Consider the following 20,177-nt stretch of genomic DNA (forward strand, 5'->3'; position numbering starts at 1 on the left):
TCTTCTTCAGCACCAGAATCCAAATTTCATTCAATTTCATGCCATCCTCATACCTATCGAAATTCCTGGGGTGTTTTGCAATCTCTATAGCCTCTCTGTATAGCCTTTCATGGTATCCGCGTGCAGCTGCCAATACTTGAGTCCTATCAAATGGACTGTGGTGGTCTCCTAGCTGTAAGGCATTTTCCACAACAGCTCATTTGTCAGTCTCCCCTCTTCTGCAAATTGCCCTTGTGCTCTTCAAGTTGTTTTTTGACCATTCTTTTTGTAGTACCCATGTACACCTCCCCACAAATACATGGAATCCTATAAATTCTAGCTTCTTCCAGCAGATGGTGAGCCACCTTGACTGATTTTAGGTGATCTTTAGGTGATCTTCCATGTAGGTGTGCAGGTTACTGTGATGTTCCACTTTCTTAGAATTTTTTCTATGTAGTCAGTCACATCTTTGATGAATGACAGGAAAACTTTTGATTTCACCAGCACTGTCCATTGCTATAATTTCTACATAGTGGTCAGGGGACATGGTTGTAAAAATGACCAAAAATCTGAAAAAAAATTTCTTGGTCCATAGCAAAGAGCATTTCATGCTGATTTCAAAAATGTATAATTTATGGGCATTAGCATTTTCTGTTCATTCTAAAATTGTGGTTGAACATAATGTTGCGCAGGGGCCACACCCATCTGTCAGTCTGAAGTGCATCAGAATACATGATGCATTATTTTGTTCTTCTGTTTTTTCCATCATTAGTTGCAGATCATTAACATGGGTGTATTCTAGAAGGCACTGACACCTGGAACCAAAGTACAAGAATGTCTAGAAGGCTATGGTTCGAATGTAAACAAAGATCTTATTTCGGAATTTCATATGTTTTTAGCCCCAAACAAAAGTTGCACACAACCAGTTCCAAACACAACTGAATAATACACATCAGTTGCTTCAAAAGTCACCTGCAGTAATTGTGTCTACAGCCAGTGCTTCTAGACATAAACTTTCACTTTCTGAATGTAATAAGAACAAGTTTAATATTATCATGAGCAGCAATGACAGAAATGTTATTGTGAATCTAAATATGCAATCAAGACTTTTGAAGAGTGCTGTGAAATGTAAGTACTGCGATTGTGAAGATAGTATTGATGTTTCTGAGGACATTTCAGCAAGGAAGGGTCTTTCAAGTCAGTTAGTGATTGCCTGTAACTCATGTAGGATGTACAGTGATACTATGACATCACCAGTAACTGAGAGTTGACATTACAGTGTAAATATTCAGCTTGCTTATGCAATGTGATGTATTGGAAGGGGAAGGACAGGTGACCAGACTTTTTGTGCAGAGATGGATTTGCCCCCACCTCCACTGATGTTTGACAGATACAATAAATTACTACATAATGCTTTATGTTGTGTAAGTGAACATTCAATGAAAAGAGCAGTGGAAGAAGCAGTAGCCTTGTCTGAGAATACAGACATTGTAGCAGTATTTGATGGATTTTGGGATAAGAGAGGTCATACTTCTCGGAATGGGGCTGTAACTGCCACATTTATTGAAATTGGTAAGATACTGGACATGAATGTCTAACAAAGCACTGCCAGGGTTGTTCAAGTAAATTTATTGGCACCCATGTTTGTGTAAGAACTTTGATGGCTCAAGTGGAAACATGGAAACAAAAGAAGTTCTAAACATTTTTAGAAGATCAGAGGTCAGTCATGGTGTGAGGTATGTAGGCTACCTTGGGTATGGAGACTGTAAAGGACACACTGCTGTTGTTAATGACAGACCATATGGGGACACACTGATAGAAAAGCTTGAACGTGTTGGGCATGTACAAAAAAGAATGAGAGTTTGACAGAAAATTATGTAAAGACTTCAGAGGAAAAAAACTGTCAGATGGAAAATGCGTAGGTGGTCCAGGTTGTCTTACGAAAAGTGAAATTGATTCTTTGACTCAATATTATGGATTAGCAATAAGGAGAAATGTGGGAGATTTGGAGAACACAAGATGAGCTGTTTGGGCAACATGGTTTCACACAGTGTCTACAGATGAAACCCACAGTATGGTTTGTGTTCAAAAGGGAAAGATTCGTGGTGCAACTACTGGTTGAACAATGCTACAGGTATACAATATACCAACAAGCATTCCTTACCACTTGCTGTAATGGAGGAAATTAGGCCTATATATATTTATTGATTTATCAGGCCCTCTCTTACATCTAACCAATAAAAATCTACTTAGGAAATGTATGCATAGTCTCTCTCAGAATGCAAATGAAAGCTTCAACAGCTGTATGTGGGAGACAATACCCAAAACTGTAGTTGTTGAGCTGACAGTGCTCAAGATTGGTGTAATGGATGCAATAATAACATTCAATGGTAGAATTTCAAGGATCAATATTATGAAGAAATTGAACATCTGGATGGGATGGAATATGACTTCAGGTATAACTGCTATTGATAAACCAGCAGAAACCAAAGCAGAGACAGCTGCAGAAGCTGCTACCAAGGAGTCAAGGATAAAGAAAAGAATGAAGAGAAGGAGTATGGAGGATAAGGAAACAGGAGGACAACTGGAGTATGCAGCTGGAATGTTCTAGATGAGTATAGCGGTAAGTTAATAAATCTGTAAATCTCCTTTTGTGATTTACCAAAAACTTGTCTTTTCATCATTCAGGTACATTTTTCTCCTAAATGGCTGAAGCTTAACTCACAAAAATTGGTACAGATATTTAGAATGACCTCCTCTACCTCCCTTGCCTAATATTTCCTGAAAAATCTATAACGTGATGATGATGTTGGTGATATTTGAGCTACATTTTTAAATACTTTCATTGTAATAAAATAAATCACTTGACTTTTTCAGAGATCAGCATCAAGGAAGGAAATTGGAGACATAAAACACATTCTTTTTCCAATCTGCGCAGTCAGTGGTTCCAAAGGAAACGGTACTGCAATGAAATAGTGTTCTATTTTTTATACTATTATAAATATTGTTGTCAGTACCAAAATATAATAAATATCTCAATGATTTTTTTGGGAAATGCTTTGACTAATGACCCTAACTGTGTATAAGAATTTTGAACTATCTCTCATTTATAGATCAGGTGCACTATGAGGGTGAAGATAATGCTAAAAATGCAGTCCATTCAGGGACGTGACCCCTCAATGCTCTTTTCACCTCAGTGAACGAATAACCATTCTTGAGCAATGCATTGGTGAGATGTTTTAATTCTACATCTAGCAGCTCTGGTTTGCAGATTTCCCTTGCTCTATCTGCCAACATTTCCATGATGCCTCACTTTTGTTGTGGGTGGTGTAGGTAATGGTCTGTGAGCATGGGTTTCTGGTAAACCATGTGGCCCAAGCTACCATCTTCTTTCTTGAAAACTAGTACATCAAGAAAATTTACTCTTCCATCTGCCTCCTTCTCCTCCTTGGTAAACTGAATCTTTGGATTGATCCTGCTCAGATGTTTGTGAAAACAATCCAGTTCCTCCTCACCATACTGCCACAGAACAAACATATAGTCCATGTAATGGAACCAGGTATTTGGTTTATTGTTCACAGTTTCCAGTGCCTGCTCCTCAAATTTTTCCATAAAGAAGTTCACTGTAACCAGGCTTAAGGGGCACCTCATAGCGACACCATCTGGCTGTTCATAGAACTCTTCATTCCTTTTGAAATACATAGTGTGAGACAATATTTAACAGTTCTGCAACACTAGGAGGAAAAATCCAATTCAGCTGTACCAGTCTTCCACCATGTGATGATAGCAACAGCGACAATGGCCAATTGTGCTCATTTATTCAAAACATGTGACGTCATTCCACTGCACGGGAGCTCGCAAAAGAGGAATTTTGCTGTAGTCAGTAGTGAGCCAGGGTGTGAATCAGACATTCCACAAAGCCACATTCCCCCTTGAAAAATGTCCTCTACAAATGGTGACAAAACGTCAGGCTTCAAAGTGAAATCCATTCAACCACGGCACAGTAGCCCAGAATATTTTATTAATTGTGACATTTTGGGCCATGAAAGTTTACATTTTACAATACAACCACCCCATCCCCAAGTGAATAAAATCTGCAACTTGGCTGAGAAGCAAACCTGGAGCTCCAAGATCAAGAGACAGCAACACTAACCTCTACCTCCAAGCCATGGACAAATCTGCACTGAAATTTCAACACACCATCATTCACGAGTTATTTCTACTAACTTTTTAGTACTCTCCACCCCCAGCTGTGCAATGAAATTTAAAACATTTCATTTGTGGTCTTATGAATTATTAGAACTGCTGTCTTGTATGTTATTCAGTATGTGTTAGTGAAGTATGGTACTCACATAGTTGAGACAAGACAAAGGTTCCAGGTTCGATTTCTGATCTGGATCACAATCTAATCAGCCAGAAAGTTCCACTATTAACACCAACTGTTCAGCTATCTTAGCAGCAGACCTCTTCAGGGTGAGTAAATTGAGGAGGACAGCTACAAAGACAGCTGAAATATTGCTTTTAATAGTTGTTTTCGTTTCAAACTGATGCAGCCCCATTCCTAAAAAAGATTTTGTTAAAATTGTAATATTTTTTGATGTGATGATTATTATAAATGATTTTCAGTCCTACTTTTAGACTTACTCTATTGAGCTGTCCCATTCGTTGCTTATGTATTTATCTGCACTAGATGCAATTAGTACAATGTAATAATCAAAATTAAGATGCTTGGTATATGCTCCAATAACACAAATTCTTTCTTCCTTTTCCCAGTTTAATATCCGTTACGATTCTATAGGACTACTGATAAATGTTTTAACAATATGATATTTCCTTTTTCTGACATCTATTTCATTTTTCTCACGGAAAAGTTTAATGGAAGCTGCACTATTGATGAATACGTACTTCTGCACACTAACATAGCTTGATATAACGCCTTTCGCTTGATAATTGTTAGTTTGGTTATTGCTATGGTCACCCTGACAAAATCCATTAAGTCATGTCAGGACAAGTATCCAGCAATCCCTTGTAAAAATTCCTCATTTTTCAGCCATGGGCAATTTTAAATTTATTATCTGTCCCTGACAAATTAACAATTTGGAATTGTGAAACACATTAAACTGAACTCTTTAATCATGAAATTTTAGGAAACTGGCTTATCTTTTGCTTAGGCCACCATTAAGTGATGGTATTCAAGGGTCATGTGATCCATACATCACTCTCATGGCTGTCAAAATCAGTTGTCCAAGTGGAGCCACTACTTCTCCTGTGAGTAGGTCCTCAGTTGTCAACAGAAGTCTGAGTATATGCTGTTCCAGTTCTTCCACAAAGGAACGGAATCCAGAAAAAAACTCTGGATCCTCTGTGTAGCAGTAAGAGGCAAATAATCTAAACATGTAGATCAATTTAAGTACTTCTGAAAAATCAGTGTGGCACAATAAATATGAGTCACTGCACAAACATATCACATAATTCTCACAAACAGAATAATTCATTATATGTCACAGAGAAAACTATATGCACTTTATCACATTCTCACCATTTCAAGAAAAAGACTCACATATACAATAATCTGCTAAAATCCTTAAAGAGCTGCTTACCAAGAAAATAGCAGCTATATGAGCAAACAGAAGAGCGTAGACACCTCCAGATGCACCTGCAAGGAAGACTACTGGATCAAAAACAGATGTGAGGAGGGCACCAAATATGATTCCAGATGAGTATACTGCCAGCATCCGCCGCCTTCCGTGGACCATTTCAAGGGGCACACCCAGCAGAAGCTGCACTACAACATTAACAATTAGGTGTGTTGTCCTGTGGAAAACAAAAACTCATCTGAGACAAAGGGGAAACATATAGCTTAATGTATCATGAAATACAAATTAAAATTATAAGAAACTGTAATGCAGTAATAAGAACTGCTTGTTGAACGCTTGTTGAAGGAAGTGTAATAGCATTTACAGAGCAATACATAGGATACTGAAAATATGTTGTTGGTAATATGTATATAATATTTTTAGAGACATAACATGTCTTTATTCAAGTGTCCAATGAATGAGATTTCTCAGCAATTTCACTACATTCTCTATCAAGGCAAATTCATGGTTTTTTTTTTTTTTTTTTTTTTTTTTTTTTTTTTTTTTTTTTTTTTTTTTTTTTTTCGTTGGCTTCTGGGATATGCCTATACAGCCACATCAATAGTTGAATGTCAGTTATGATGATACAAACGTAAGGACAACACAACAACCAATTTCTGAGCAGAGAAGATCTCCGATCCAGCTGGAATCAAACCTGGGTCCCTGTGGTTAGCAATCTGCCATGCTGACTGGGCAGCTACCAAGGCAGACTTCTGTAGAGTTGATGTCTCCTTTTAGCCATACCTGATGTGGACCCCACACATTTGAATAGTATTCTACTGTAGAATATAAGGGTTTTCTGTGATTAATATCATTTGTGGAATAATTGCAGTTTTATGGTATATTAAAGATTTCTCCACCAAACCCATCAATTTTAACAGCTATCATCCCTTCCATGCTGAAAAGTTCCTCGTCTACACACAAGTTGACAGTGGATGCTGCATGTGCATTGACACACAGTTCCTATTTGAATATACCAAAGGTTCTGTTGTGGTATGTACAAATATGTAAGTATCATCCCACATGTTTTGTGGGTGGCATTTTCAAGACTCTATAGTGCAGCTATTAGTATAACTACTGTTAAGTAATCACATATTTGAGAAAGATGGCCACTAAGTAAATTGTGCAATTTCTGTGTGCATGAAAACATACGTTTTTAATTATATTTTTTCATTTTTACCTACTTTAAATTGTAGCCCTTTTCTTTGGTTTATGTTGTAATTACAGTGTCAAAAGTTTCTCTCTACACTGAATAATATTTTACTATCCAGTATAATGTAATTAATTGCAACCTCAGACTTTTGCAAATGAATATGAAGCTGGTATCCGTACAGATACCATCGGTGATTTTGGAGCTCTCAAAGAATAAAATTATAATGAAATCCACACCTTTAGCTGCTTACAGGTGTTGATAAATATCAATGGGGGCACACATTTTTCAGCTGTCCCCATTGATCTTTATCAATGCCTGTAGCAGCTAAAGGTCTGGATTTCATTATAATTTCCTTTTGCAAATGATGTGGTTACATATGATGACATATTACCTGAGAAAAGCTACAAAAATATTCAGACCTTGATAAGATTTCAAAGAAGTGCAAAGATTGGTAACTCACTTTAAATGTTGTGAAACATACAATTATGCACTCATAGTATCCCATCATTATAATATCAGTGGGTCACAAATGGTATCAGTCAACACAGAGAAATACCTATGTGCAACAATTTGGAAGGATATGAAATGAAATAATCACATAAGCTCATTTATAGCTAGAATACTAGGGATGCAGTCAGTTACAAAAGAGATTACTTACAAGACATTTGTGTGACTTGCCCTAGAATATTGCTGAAGTGTGTGGGACCCATACCAAATAGGCGTAACAGGGTATACTGAATGGATATAAAGAAGGGCAGCACAAATGGCTTAAGGTTTCTTCGATTCATCGGAGAGTGTCGTGAAGATGCTGAAATACCTGAATTTGCAGGCTGTTGAAGACAGATGCAAACTATCCCATGAAAACCTACTTAGAAAGTTTATAGAACCAAGGTTAAGTGATGCATCAAGGAATATATTATAGACCCCTACATAACACTCTCATATGGACTGCAAGAACAGTATTAAATAGATTAGACTAACTGGATCATGGTAAAAATATTAGACAATTAGACTAAGTACAGTATGCACAGATGCATTTAAACAATCTTTCTGTGCTCCATATATGAATGGAACAGGAAGAAGCCCTAATATCTGATACAACAGGAGGTTCAAAATGTTTTTCAGAGTACGGATGTAAATTTACATGTAGATGTAGATGATTTCTGAAAAACTATTTCAGAGCATTAAAGAAGAAACTCAAGAAATATTAAAGAAGAAATACATGAAACTCTGTGTCTAGAAGATAGCACCATATGGAAGAAAAAACAGAGAAAGAGAAACTGGAAGTATGCAAGATGTGGTGCTATATCATGCTATTCAAAAAACACAATCCAGGAACAGTTAATTTCATGCTGGATGGAGATCAGACATGTAAAATTGTATGATCAGACAATTATGGGAATATGCAGAACAGTGTAGCATAGATGAAGGTGTAATAGATGTATAGAATTTGAAAGGCCTAGCACAATACAGAGAGATGTCAAGGACATCACCAAACCTGTCAATAGATTGATAACTTAAAAAAAGTTGAGGGCAGGTTGTGTCTTGTCTGGATATCTCAGTTGTTATGAACATTGCCTGAGAAAGGTGAGGTTCCAGGTTTTTATCCCAATTTGGCATGCAGTTTTACTCTGTTAGAAAGGTTCAAAACAATACACACTCCACTGGAGAATGACAGATTCATTCTACACACAAACTCTAGGCTGGGGTTCTGCACTCTTCTTTTTTTCCCAGGAATGCTGGTTTAGCAAGTTATACAGGAGAGCTTCTGTGAAATTTGAAAAGAGAAAGGGAAGTTATTAGGGGATGTTCCAAGTTATGTCTCGATGGAACATTGCAAGGTAATGTTCTGAGTTCAAACCCCAGTCTGACACGCATTTTTAATCTGTGAATTAATTTTAAAACAGTGCACACTCCACTACACAGTGAAAGATCCATTCTGAAAGATGTAATAGAATTTGTAACTTGAATGAAAAATTATTATAGCCGGTTAGATTTCCTAATTCATTTCTGAATCCATGTGGGTTTACAGCACTGCATAAATTACAGTGTCACATGTTTTATACACGACTGCATTCCAGGTATTTTCATCCTCTGTAGACACTGCAATGCCTATCACTGCCACTATGTATTTATGGTCAGTGATAAAAAAGGAAAAAATGTCCAAAGTTCAGAACAAGGCACACTTCCCAGAGCCACATAAAATATTAATGTGCAAGTTATAAGACCTATATGTGACAGCAGTGTGCCTCTGTTGAAGTCACAGTAGAGGACTGAAATGTAACAGCTCATTTTTCATAAAATTTCTAAGCTAACTTGGATTGAATGATTAACTATTATACCACTAAGTAGGTCTCATTTAAGTGATTTTGCCTTTTGAGCTTTGTAACATAATTTTCAACAACTTCATACTAATGTACTCATTAATATTACTTTCATCCAATGGCAGTAACATGTATTGTTAGATCATTTAATTGCGATTAGGAGTTTTCATTTACAAAAAATTGAGTAACAAAAGAGATACCAAATATACTGTAATTATAATGTTTGAAACCTGTAACAACTCTGTGTATCATACTGTCAGCTTGCTATGCTACTGGATAAGGTAACAACAGCTAACTAACTTGTAATTAATGTAATTCACAAAATGAAACCAGATTAACAATGTAAACAAAGTGTTCATTTGGGCTGCTTTATTATATATTGAATTACGTTAACAATAAAAAAATAATGTACTCGTATTTGAAACAGAAAACATATTAGGAATGCTTGGGATAATTTTGTTTCAGTGTAATTTAAAAAAATGCAATCAGCATTGTTTATTCATATCATTTCACTTATTTTTTCCATGAAAACAAAAGATGTCTTTGTCTTTGTATCACATTTCATGAATTTCAGTTTTACCCACTGGATGATGACATTTCTTGTGACTATCAACAACTTCTGTGATTTTAATTACAGAATTTACTATACGCAATATTACATCAATTGTTAGCAAGAGTATATAAGACCAGAAGAAATCATTTGGGAGGCCCAGTACAATGTAACACCTTGAGCAGCATTCCATGACTTAATAAATTGTACACCTGTTGACAATAACTGACTTTTGATATCATTTGAGAACCATGGTGTCTTCTGGCCATTGTCACTTAAGAAACTTACAGGAAACATCAACTGCAGCAAAGCAACAAAATGAAGATAAGTTCTGGTCAACATTTATTATTCTTGACAAACTAAGTTACTGAAACATTTCTTTTAATGTGTAAATAAATTTAAGCCCCAAAACTAAACTAATTTATGTAGACCTACGTAAGAAACACTGTATTTTTGTAGTAATTCCATGTATTGTCTTTAAATTGCCTTATACTGTAAAATTGTAATTAATTGTTAAACATGAAAGAGCAATTTTATTTTTCAGTTGGCAAATGATGCATCAGATGCAGCGCAACAGGCATCGACAATCAAATTTTATGCAATAAGCTGCACTGCAAAGGAGCACAGCAAAGTCTCTCAAACATTTTTCCATGCAAGAAGCTTCCAGAACAGGAAGAGACTGAGGAAAAATGACAGTAAAGTTGCCTTCAGTTGTCTATTTGTTTATTAACATAAGCAGCATCTGGCTCACTCTCTCTTGATATCTCTCTCTCTCTCTTAATGATTGCTCTCTCAAATAATTTTGTACTTGAAAAATATTTTCAAGGTGTATAAGGTATTTATCTATGTAAAAGTATCATCAATATATCAGTAATTGTTGTGATTTACCAATTTTTCACTTCAACAACATTAACCTTGCATGCCAACTTATCTATGTTTCAGCTAGGAGAACTGCAAGACTGCCGACATATCATTTGCTGGCCGCTGCCGAACAACATTGATGTTTGAATTTTTAGTAGCCACTTGTGCGTCCCTGAAATCTGTTAAGTCGATCTGTAAATGCAGTTTCCAGGCAACACTTATGTGCATAACACGTAATATTAATGGTCAGCGTATGTCCAACAAATGATGTGCATAGTCAGTCCACTACTCGGTATCAAAGCAAGTTAGACAAAATCTTGAATTATTATTTTTTTCTCTCATAGTGGTAAATTTATCTGTGCCTTGTGATAATTTTATCTTATCATTTTTTTAGTTGGCTTCTTCTTTTAATTAACAGCACTGCAGTTAATTTCCTCTTATCAAAATTTATATTTCAGTTACCACTAAAGACTGCCACACAAATAGAGAAAACTTTCTTTTTTGTAAATAATAATTCAACTAGCACCCACTGTGGGGCCAGAACTAAAATTCATGAATGTACTAATCTTTTGTTTGTTTTATTTTTCGCGAACCAACTGCACTGGTGGAGTACTGAGGAAATAGATGTTGAAGTGTAAAATAGATTCCTGTCATAGATGATGAGCTTCACCTCCAATCCGTGTGCAGTTCTGCATAAAAGGTACAGTCGCTTGCATGTTGCTGTTGCAGTATATTGCAATACTTTTGCCATGCATAGTCACATCATTTCATCGTCAGTAGAATCATCTTATTGCACTCTCAGTGTAGAATAGTATAGCTATTGCTGCACTGCAGTGTAGAATTTGAGCTATCGCTAAGCTGCACACCAGCTATTAGTAAATTTTCATGTGTTATTTTAAAGTTATCTTGTTATTCTGCCAGTTAGGTAATTTCATTGTTGTGTCTATAAAGTTTTGTATAGTTATTCAGGTTAGATGGAAGGAGGGTACCCTCTCTAGGCATAATTGTTTGTAAAATGAGCAAAATTGGTAAATTCACAAACATGGACCCTGTACAAGAAACTACCGGTGAAGATATTACCAATGTTGTCACTGGCTCAATAGCAATTGAAACTGAGCCAGATAATACAGTAGTTGGTATAACTGAGCAGCCTCATCTGCAGGGGGTGCCCAACAATGCTCTGCACTCACTGCGGACACTTTAGCAGCTTTATTAGATAGAATGGCGCACATGATGAACAAACGCGATGAAGTGCAAGCTGCAAAAGAAAGAGAAAATGAAAAAGCACAAGCTGCTAGGGAAAGAGAATGTGATAAAGCGCTCATAAAGCAAATCATGGAACAAAACAGGTAATGTGATGAATTGCAAGTGGAAAAAAAAGAGATCGCGATGAAGCACTAGCAGCGAAATTGATTGCTGGCTTCAAAACTATTACAAAAGAAGTCTCAGCAATGCAAAAGGTCTCTAAAGACCTGGCCAAAACAGTAACTAAATTAATGGGTGATGTCAGTGCTGTGCAAACTGCACAGAAAACCATTGAAGAGACGATAGAATCAGTGCAAAGGGCACAAAAGAAAATGGAAGAGTCCATTGCGCAATTAGCACAGGTAGTAAATAATTTATCTTTAGAACCAGATCCACCTGCTGCGGCTAAAATAGCTGAATAAAGTGAGACTATAAATAAAGAATTCCATCACTGGTTGAGAGAAAAGGACAAAATGACAGGTGACCGTATTAAATCTGAAATAAAGAGCGTGGCAGCCAGAGCTAACAGAAAAGAAGCCACAGAATTAAGTAAAACTAAGAAAATAATAGCCACGAAGATAGAGCAGCTTAAGCAGTTGTCACAGACGAAATACCAAAGTGGCACAAAGAAATCACAACACAAATCCAGAACATTCATTGCGTTATGGAAACATTACCACTACAATGACATAGCGCACTGCAGCTTGACATACACATGCGTGATGGGTATGAATCTGATCCGGGAGTTGCAGGATCAATTTACGAACAGTATCAGAGAGAGGACCCCCAGATACAACAATCACCGAGAGTGATGGGGCAGATAATGCTTTCAAGGGTATTTTAATGGATGAGGGCCTAAGGCAATGGAGCCTTATGGGCAGCAGAAGCTATCAAGAATTATGATACATATAGCCAATTTGAAAAGGCATTCCTGTCAAAATATTGGTTGTCAGGAGTACAAGAGAGATTAGGAAAAGAGGTCTTTTTGCTGGAACAGTATAATCCAAAACTAGGAGGGTTACACTGGTATTTTGGTATTGGGGCAAGCCGGTGGCACAGAAAGATGTGCTCTGGCTGTTAAAGGCAAAATTACCACCCAACATCTGAGAAAAATTAATTATTTATCCAGACAAGGACATAGAAAATTTTCTTTTGGTGCTATACAGTATTGATTTGATACAAGAGGGTGTAATAAATAGCAGCCAGTACCAAGAAACTCAGAATGATAGGCATAACGGACATGGCAGCTATCACCGTAACAATGCTGGCTCACACCATGATGGCAGTGCATCACATGCTGGCACATCAACAGGTGGTGACAGTAATGGACATGTTCAACAAAAACAATCATATGCACAAAGACTGCACAAGAATGACAACAGATACCACCCTAGGTATGATAACGAATGACTGCAGTGGCTATATAAACAATAACAACAACCAGAACCATAATTACCAGGGGCAAGGTAATACATCTACATCTACATCTACATCTACATTCATACCCCGCAAGCCACCTGACGGTGTGTGGTGGAGGGTACCTTGAGTACCTCTATCAGTTCTCCCTTCTATTCCAGTCTCATATTGCTCATGGAAAGAAGGATTGTTGGTATGCTTCTGTGTGGGCTCTAATCTCTCTGATTTTATTCTCATGGTCTCTTCGCAAGATATACATAGGAGGGAGCAATATACTGCTTGACTCTTCGGTGAAGGTATGTTCTCGGAACTGTAACAAAAGCCCATACCAAGCTACTCAGTGTCTCTCCTGCAGAGTCATCCACTGGAGTTTATCTATCATCTCTGTAACGATTTCGTGATTACTAAATGATCCTGTAACGAAACACGCTGCTCTCTGTTGGACCTTCTCTATCTCTTCTATCAACCCTATCTGGTACGGATCTCACACTGCTGAGCAGTATTCAAGCAGTGGGCGAACAAACGTACTGTAACCTACTTCCTTTGTTTTCGGATTGCATTTCCTTAGGATTCTTCCAGTGAATCTCAGTCTGGCATCTGCTTTACCAACAATCAACTTTATATGATCATTCCATTTTAAATCACTCCTAATGCGTACTCCCAGATAAGGGATCTATCTTTCTATGTATTTGCAGCACATTACACTTGTCTACATTGAGATTCAATTGCCATTCCCTGCACCATGCGTCAATTCGCTGCAGATCCTCCTGCATTTCAGTACAATTTTCCATTGTTACAACCTCTCGATATACCACAGCATCATCCGCAAAAAGCCTCAGTGAACTTCCAATGTCATCCATAAGGACATATATGTATATTGTGAATAGCAACGGTCCTACAACACTCCCCTGCGGCACACCTGAAATCACTCTTACTTTGGAAGACTTCTCTCCATTGAGAATGACATGCTGCGTTCTGTTATCTAGGAACTCTTCAATCCAATCACACAATTGGTCTGATAGTCCATATGCTCTTACTTTGTTGATTAAACGACTGTGGGGAACTGTATCGAACGCCTTGCGGAAGTCAAGAAACACGGCATCTACCTGTGAACCCGTGTCTTTGGCCCTCTGAGTCTCGTGGACAAATAGCGTGAACTGGGTTTCACATGACTGCCTTTTTTGAAACCCATGCTGATTCCTACAGAGTAGATTTCTAGTCTCCAGAAAAGTCATTATACTCGAACATAATACGTGTTCCAAAATTCTACAACTGATCGACGTTAGAGATATAGGTCTATAGTTCTGCACATCTGTTCGACGTCCCTTCTTGAAAACGGGGATGACCTGTGCCCTTTTCCAATCCTTTGGAACAATATGCTCTTCTAGAGACCTACGGTACACTGCTGCAAGAAGGGGGGGCAAGTTCCTTCGCGTACTCTGTGTAAAATCGAATTGGTATCCCATCAGGTCCAGCAGCCTTTCCTCTTTTGAGCGATTTTAATTGTTTCTCTATCCCTCTGTCATCTATTTTGATATCTACCATTTTGTCATCTGTGCAACAATCTAGAGAAGGAACTACAGTGCAGTCTTCCTTTGTGAAACAGCTTTGGAAAAAGACATTTAGTATTTCGGCCTTTAGTCTGTCATCCTCTGTTTCAGTACCATTTTGGTCACAGAGTGTCTGGACATTTTGTTTTGATCCACTTACCGCTTTGACATAAGACCAAAATTTCTTAGGATTTTCTGCCAAGTCAGTACATAGAACTTTACCTTCGAATTCATTGAACGCCTCTTGCATAGCCCTCCTCACACTACATTTCGCTTCGCGTAATTTTTGTTTGTCTGCAAGGCTTTGGCTATGTTTATGTTTGCTGTGAAGTTCCCTTTGCTTCTGCAGCAGTTTTCTAGCTTGGTTGTTGTATCACGGTGGCTCCTTTCCATCTCTTAAGATCTTGCTTGGCACATACTCATCTAACGCATATTGTACGATGGTTTTGAACTTTGTCCACTGATCCTCAACACTATCCGTACTTGAGACAAAACTTTTGTGTTGAGCCATCAGGTACTCTGTAATCTGCTTTTTGTCACTTTTGCTAAACATAAAAATCTTCCTACATTTTTTAATATTTCTATTTATGGCTGAAATCATCAATGCAGTAACCGCTTTATGATCACTGATTCCCTGTTCTGTGTTAACTGCTTCTAATGTGCATGCCCAGAATCGAAATAATGACTGAGCTGACAGGCAAGAAGTGCACATAGTTGAGGTGCCAACCTCAACTATGATGCCATCAACAAACTAAGTGCAGCTGAGTCACGCTCTCTGATGGCAGCCACGGGACAGAACAGGGGCAGAACTGTGCTAGAGCATGTGCACGTGCTCCAGTACAATGACAACCAGGACATGAGGCATGAATTGTTTACAGATAATGGAACAATTTCTGAACAGAATCGTGAATTTTTACAGGCTGCTCTGCAAGCCATAGTAGGAGGTATTCCTACAATGCTCATTTTTGATGCTGGTGCAAGTGCGAATGTTATTGAAGGAAATTTTTTCCACATGATAAATCAGCATTGAAAAGTACCAATGTTACTGGGTCAGAATTGTGTGGTACCCACTACAATTGGCTCTGGAGGCCAAGTTATGATACAGACATGCACAGATATTAAATATGAGAGCAGAGATGATAGATGCACATTCCTCATGTGAGAGGTCTCATGGTATCCTGTCTTGTAGGCACTGAGTGTATGCAGGATAGGGACGTAGCTATCGACCTTCCCCATGGTCAATGTCATTTGAGGATTGGAGGAGAACTAAAAATTCTGAACTTGATTAAAACAAAAGGTTGGTATACCAGGCTTTGGGATGGTATTCAAGTGAAAATCATAAACAGAAGGATGCTATGGGTGCAAGACCATCATAGGTACCATAGCCTTTCACCAGATGAACAGGATAGCCAGTTGTATGATGTAAACTCTATCGCCATTTGGAGTAAGTCTGAGAAATCAATGTCTTTGTCAGATGAACAAAGACAAGATTTATGTTTACTTCTGAAGACATACATTCAGGTCTTTTCCAAAAGGCCTGGTGTCTTAAAAGATTACGAATATTGGATGGACGTATACCCCCATAAGACCTTTACACATGCAGCCTACTCTGTCCTGTGATCTAAGTGTGAGGCAGTCAGACAGGAGCTTAATAACATGATTTAGTGGCGCATCACCAAATCATCTTTCTTCCCCTATAGCAGCCATCTCTTAGCAGTGGGCAAAGTAGGTGGACGGGTGCGCCTCGTCCTAGATGTGAGGCCAATCAACAAGTCCCAGTGAGTTTAGAGGAACAATCACAGAAATTTCTTGGGGTATAGTACTTGTCATCACTCAACATGTGCTGCTCGTACTGGCAAGTGCAGTTAGGAGAAGAATCTAGAAAGTATACTGCTTTCATCTTTGCTGGCAGGTCCTACCAATTTAGGGTTTTGCCCTTTGGCCTCAACGTAAGTGCTGGAGTGTTTATCTCCACCCTGGACATGGTCCTGGGACCAGAATTGCTGGATCAAGTAACATTGTATGTGGATTATTTGCTAGTCACAATTCCCATGTGGGATGAGCAACTGGATGTGCTAGATAGGGTGTTCAAGAAGTTCTCTGAGTAATAAGTTCAGTGTAACAGCCAACTTAGAGAAATCGAAGTTTCCTAGACATGAATTAAAATTTCTTCGACATATCATTTCTCCCACATGTATATTACCTGATACAGAAAAGATCAATGCAATTTGCAAATTCCCAGCACCTGCCACTAAAAAGCAACTTAAATCTTTCCTTGGGCTTGCACCATTTTTTCGCCTTTTTATAGCTGATCAGTCAATGAACGATCCTGATCTCTTAAATTTACTGAAAAGGAATGTGGTTTGGCACTTGTCAAGCAAAGTCCAGCAGGCATTTGATAATATCAAACAAGTCTAATATCAGTGAACATCGTGCATCACCCTAACATGACCAAAGATTTCTGCATGATAGCTGATGCTTCCTGCTCCAGTTTAGGTGCATGCCTCTTTCAGGAAGACTACACAGAAAGTAAGATAGTGTACAAAGTCATCAGTTTTGCAAGTCAAGTCCTGACTCCACTACACCATTACAGAATTATAGAGGCATTAGCCGTTGTGTGGTCTTTTAAGAAATTTATTTATTACATCTGTGGTAAACATATCAAAGTTTAGTGTGACCACCAGGCACTTAGTTTACTCTGAACATGCAAATTGTTGCATCAGCACCTAGTGCAGTGGATGCTGCTACTCCAGGAATATGATTATGAGAGTGTGCATATAAGTGGTAGGGAGAATGTTGTAACAGATGCACTCTGTCATTTATCACAAGGTTTACCTGCGTATTAAACTTAGTGGAACAAATGTCCAACTTAAAAATTGTGTTATTGAAAGACCCTTTACACCACCAATACTATTTAGAAATGTGTAGGAATATGGCTAATTTACAGGATGCAGATGACAGGTGGGCCCAAGTCAAGCACATACGCTTGCTGATTGGCCCCACCACAAACTGTCACAATACTTTATGGTACATAATGATGTGCTTTTCCACCACCAATGCAGTCAACCAGAGTCATGGTGTGTCTGTGTACTGGGCAGGTATAAGGAACATGTGGTATGGTACACCCACATTGCATGGGGGCACTTTGGGGTCGAGAAGTGTAAGAGAAAAATTAAGCAGTACTGTTACATACCGAACCTGCACTGGTATGTGCATAAATTACTTTGCACCTGTAAAGTTTGTCAGTGAAGTAATCCTTCTAATCTTTCCAATAAAATAGCACTGCATGTGATTATCAGTAATAAACCAGGAGAGGTGGTGACCATTGATGTCTCCAGCCTCCCCCCCCCCCCCTTCCCCAGGTGAGGGGAGGCATCAAATACATTGTCACCTTGTACAACCTCATTTCAAAATTTGTACATTTGTATGTCACTAAGTCAGCTACAGCAGTGCCCATCATTAAACGAATCCATGAAGTTTTCTTCCCAGGATCAGGAAGCCGGATACTATTCTATCTGATAACACAGCAGATTTTACCTTCAAGAGATGGAAAAACTTCTTAAAGGAAAATGCTATCTGTGAGATATTAATAAGCAGTTTCCAACCAGAATAAAATCCCATGGTAAGGATTTTCTGGGAATTCAATAGGTTCATTCAAACATATATACTGAATAAACAAACCAAATGAGTGGAATTTGTTTCACCATTCAAGTAGATGGTAAACAGTCTTCCCCACACAACAATGTAACTTATTCCAGCATCTATTATGTCTGATACTAAAGAGAGGAATGAACAGGTCAATCCTCTGACAAAATTTTCTGATGATGAATTACCCAGAGAGGAACGAATCAGATGAGCACTTATTGCCATTAATGCTGCTGCACAGACTAGGAAGCTTGCTTGTGATAAGAAGCTTGGCAAAGTGCAAGAGTATAAAGTTGGAGGTCATAGCCTCCTGATATCACTTCTAAAATCTTCTTTCTTCTAAGGCAGGACAAGAAGTTGCAAACGTTGTACACTAGTGCATACAACATTGTATGCATTCTGCTGTAGCCACCAGAAAGATCGCGGGAGGCGCACATTGGCACGGCGCATCACGGACGGTAGTTGCTGCAAGTAGAGTCCCGTCCACCAGAGGGCACGCGAGAATTCGGACGTGACCTCTGCCGGCATAACAACAACAACAACAGCAACAACAACAATGACAACTCCGGCAGCACGGGCCAGGCCGAGTCAGTTTACATCGGGCAGGTCTAGCAGACAGTTCCCGGTCTACACTAGGTGAAGTGCGACGGAAACGTGAATCGTGTTACTACACATTCCTTATGAAGGCAGTTGTTTGCTTGCCTACCCAGATTCGTGGTAGATCAAAGGCTTATACCATCAAAATGATCTCAAGGAAGATGTACAATGATGAACAGAATTCATATTGATCTATGTAAACAAGGGCAAGCAGCATTTTGTATTATTTTCCTTATTATTATTATCTGTGTTATCTTATGGATTTTGTATTCATGTATTTGTTAAGATAGACAGAATATGGACTATAAAAGGAACAAACAAGACTGTAAAGTTGTACATAAACAAATGAACCAGATTTGACTAATGAGAAAGCATAGTAGTGCATACAATGTACATACTAGTCTAATGCAGAGATTATTATTTTGATATTCATTTCCTGTGTTTAGCTGTAAAGAATTTCTTATGTTTTCTTTTTTTATATTTTATGTTTATTCCAAGATTAATAAGTGTCATTCAGACACTGTCACTAACGAACTGAACAAAGACAGCACCTTCAGCACTTACAGAAAATAAATGTGAACTGAAATGAACTTAGAAATGTTGCCAGTAAAGTAAACTGTCAGTATCTGGCATAAATAGTGTACATAAATCTGTAAATAGTTACTGTAAGATGTATTGCTATTTCTATCTTTTATGCAAACAGCTCTATGACTATGCAGTCATGTTATGACTCCTATTAATGTTTCATTTTGCTAGGATTTAAAGAACCTTTGATTGAGCCATTTAAAGAACATTTTATTGGGAGATGACATAGTTGCTCCATGAAAAGCGTATTCTCATATTAGGCACCAGGGATGTGCTACAGAAATAATAACATGCAGAGATCTTTGTAAATAATAGCTTTAAGTTTTTAACTAATAGTTAGTAAGCATTTAGTTAACTTCTATGCATTTTCATTTTTACTGATTTTTGTTTATCGTATATATCTATACGTTTTTTCTGTGAACGTAATTCATGATACAGGTAACACTGCAGTAAAGTGGCATTAAGAGCCATTTATGCACCTTGCTGTAAGCATAATTTTGTAATACCTTGAGATGAACCAATTGTGCTAGGAGAGACGCAGGCTTTACACATGCGGTTTTTAAGGCATGTTTAATTTCGCAAATGCAAGTGTTGGGTTTAGCTTCCCTTTGTTTGGGAATCTCTCATGCTTTGTTC

At 38.0% G+C, this 20,177-nt stretch overlaps 1 protein-coding gene across 1 annotated transcript in view; it reads right to left on the bottom strand.

Moving 5' to 3' along the window:
• LOC124545316 (protein rhomboid-like) overlaps nucleotides 1-20,177 on the bottom strand; it is a 124,460-nt gene that overhangs the window by 30,660 nt on the left and 73,623 nt on the right. Inside the window, exon 6 of the mRNA XM_047124218.1 lies at nucleotides 5,580-5,793. Coding sequence (XP_046980174.1) covers nucleotides 5,580-5,793 — 214 coding nt within the window. The remainder of the gene's footprint in view (nucleotides 1-5,579; nucleotides 5,794-20,177) is intronic.

The sequence above is a fragment of the Schistocerca americana genome, chromosome 8 (assembly GCF_021461395.2).
Source record: "Schistocerca americana isolate TAMUIC-IGC-003095 chromosome 8, iqSchAmer2.1, whole genome shotgun sequence".
In the NCBI taxonomy this organism is placed as follows: domain Eukaryota; kingdom Metazoa; phylum Arthropoda; class Insecta; order Orthoptera; family Acrididae; genus Schistocerca; species Schistocerca americana.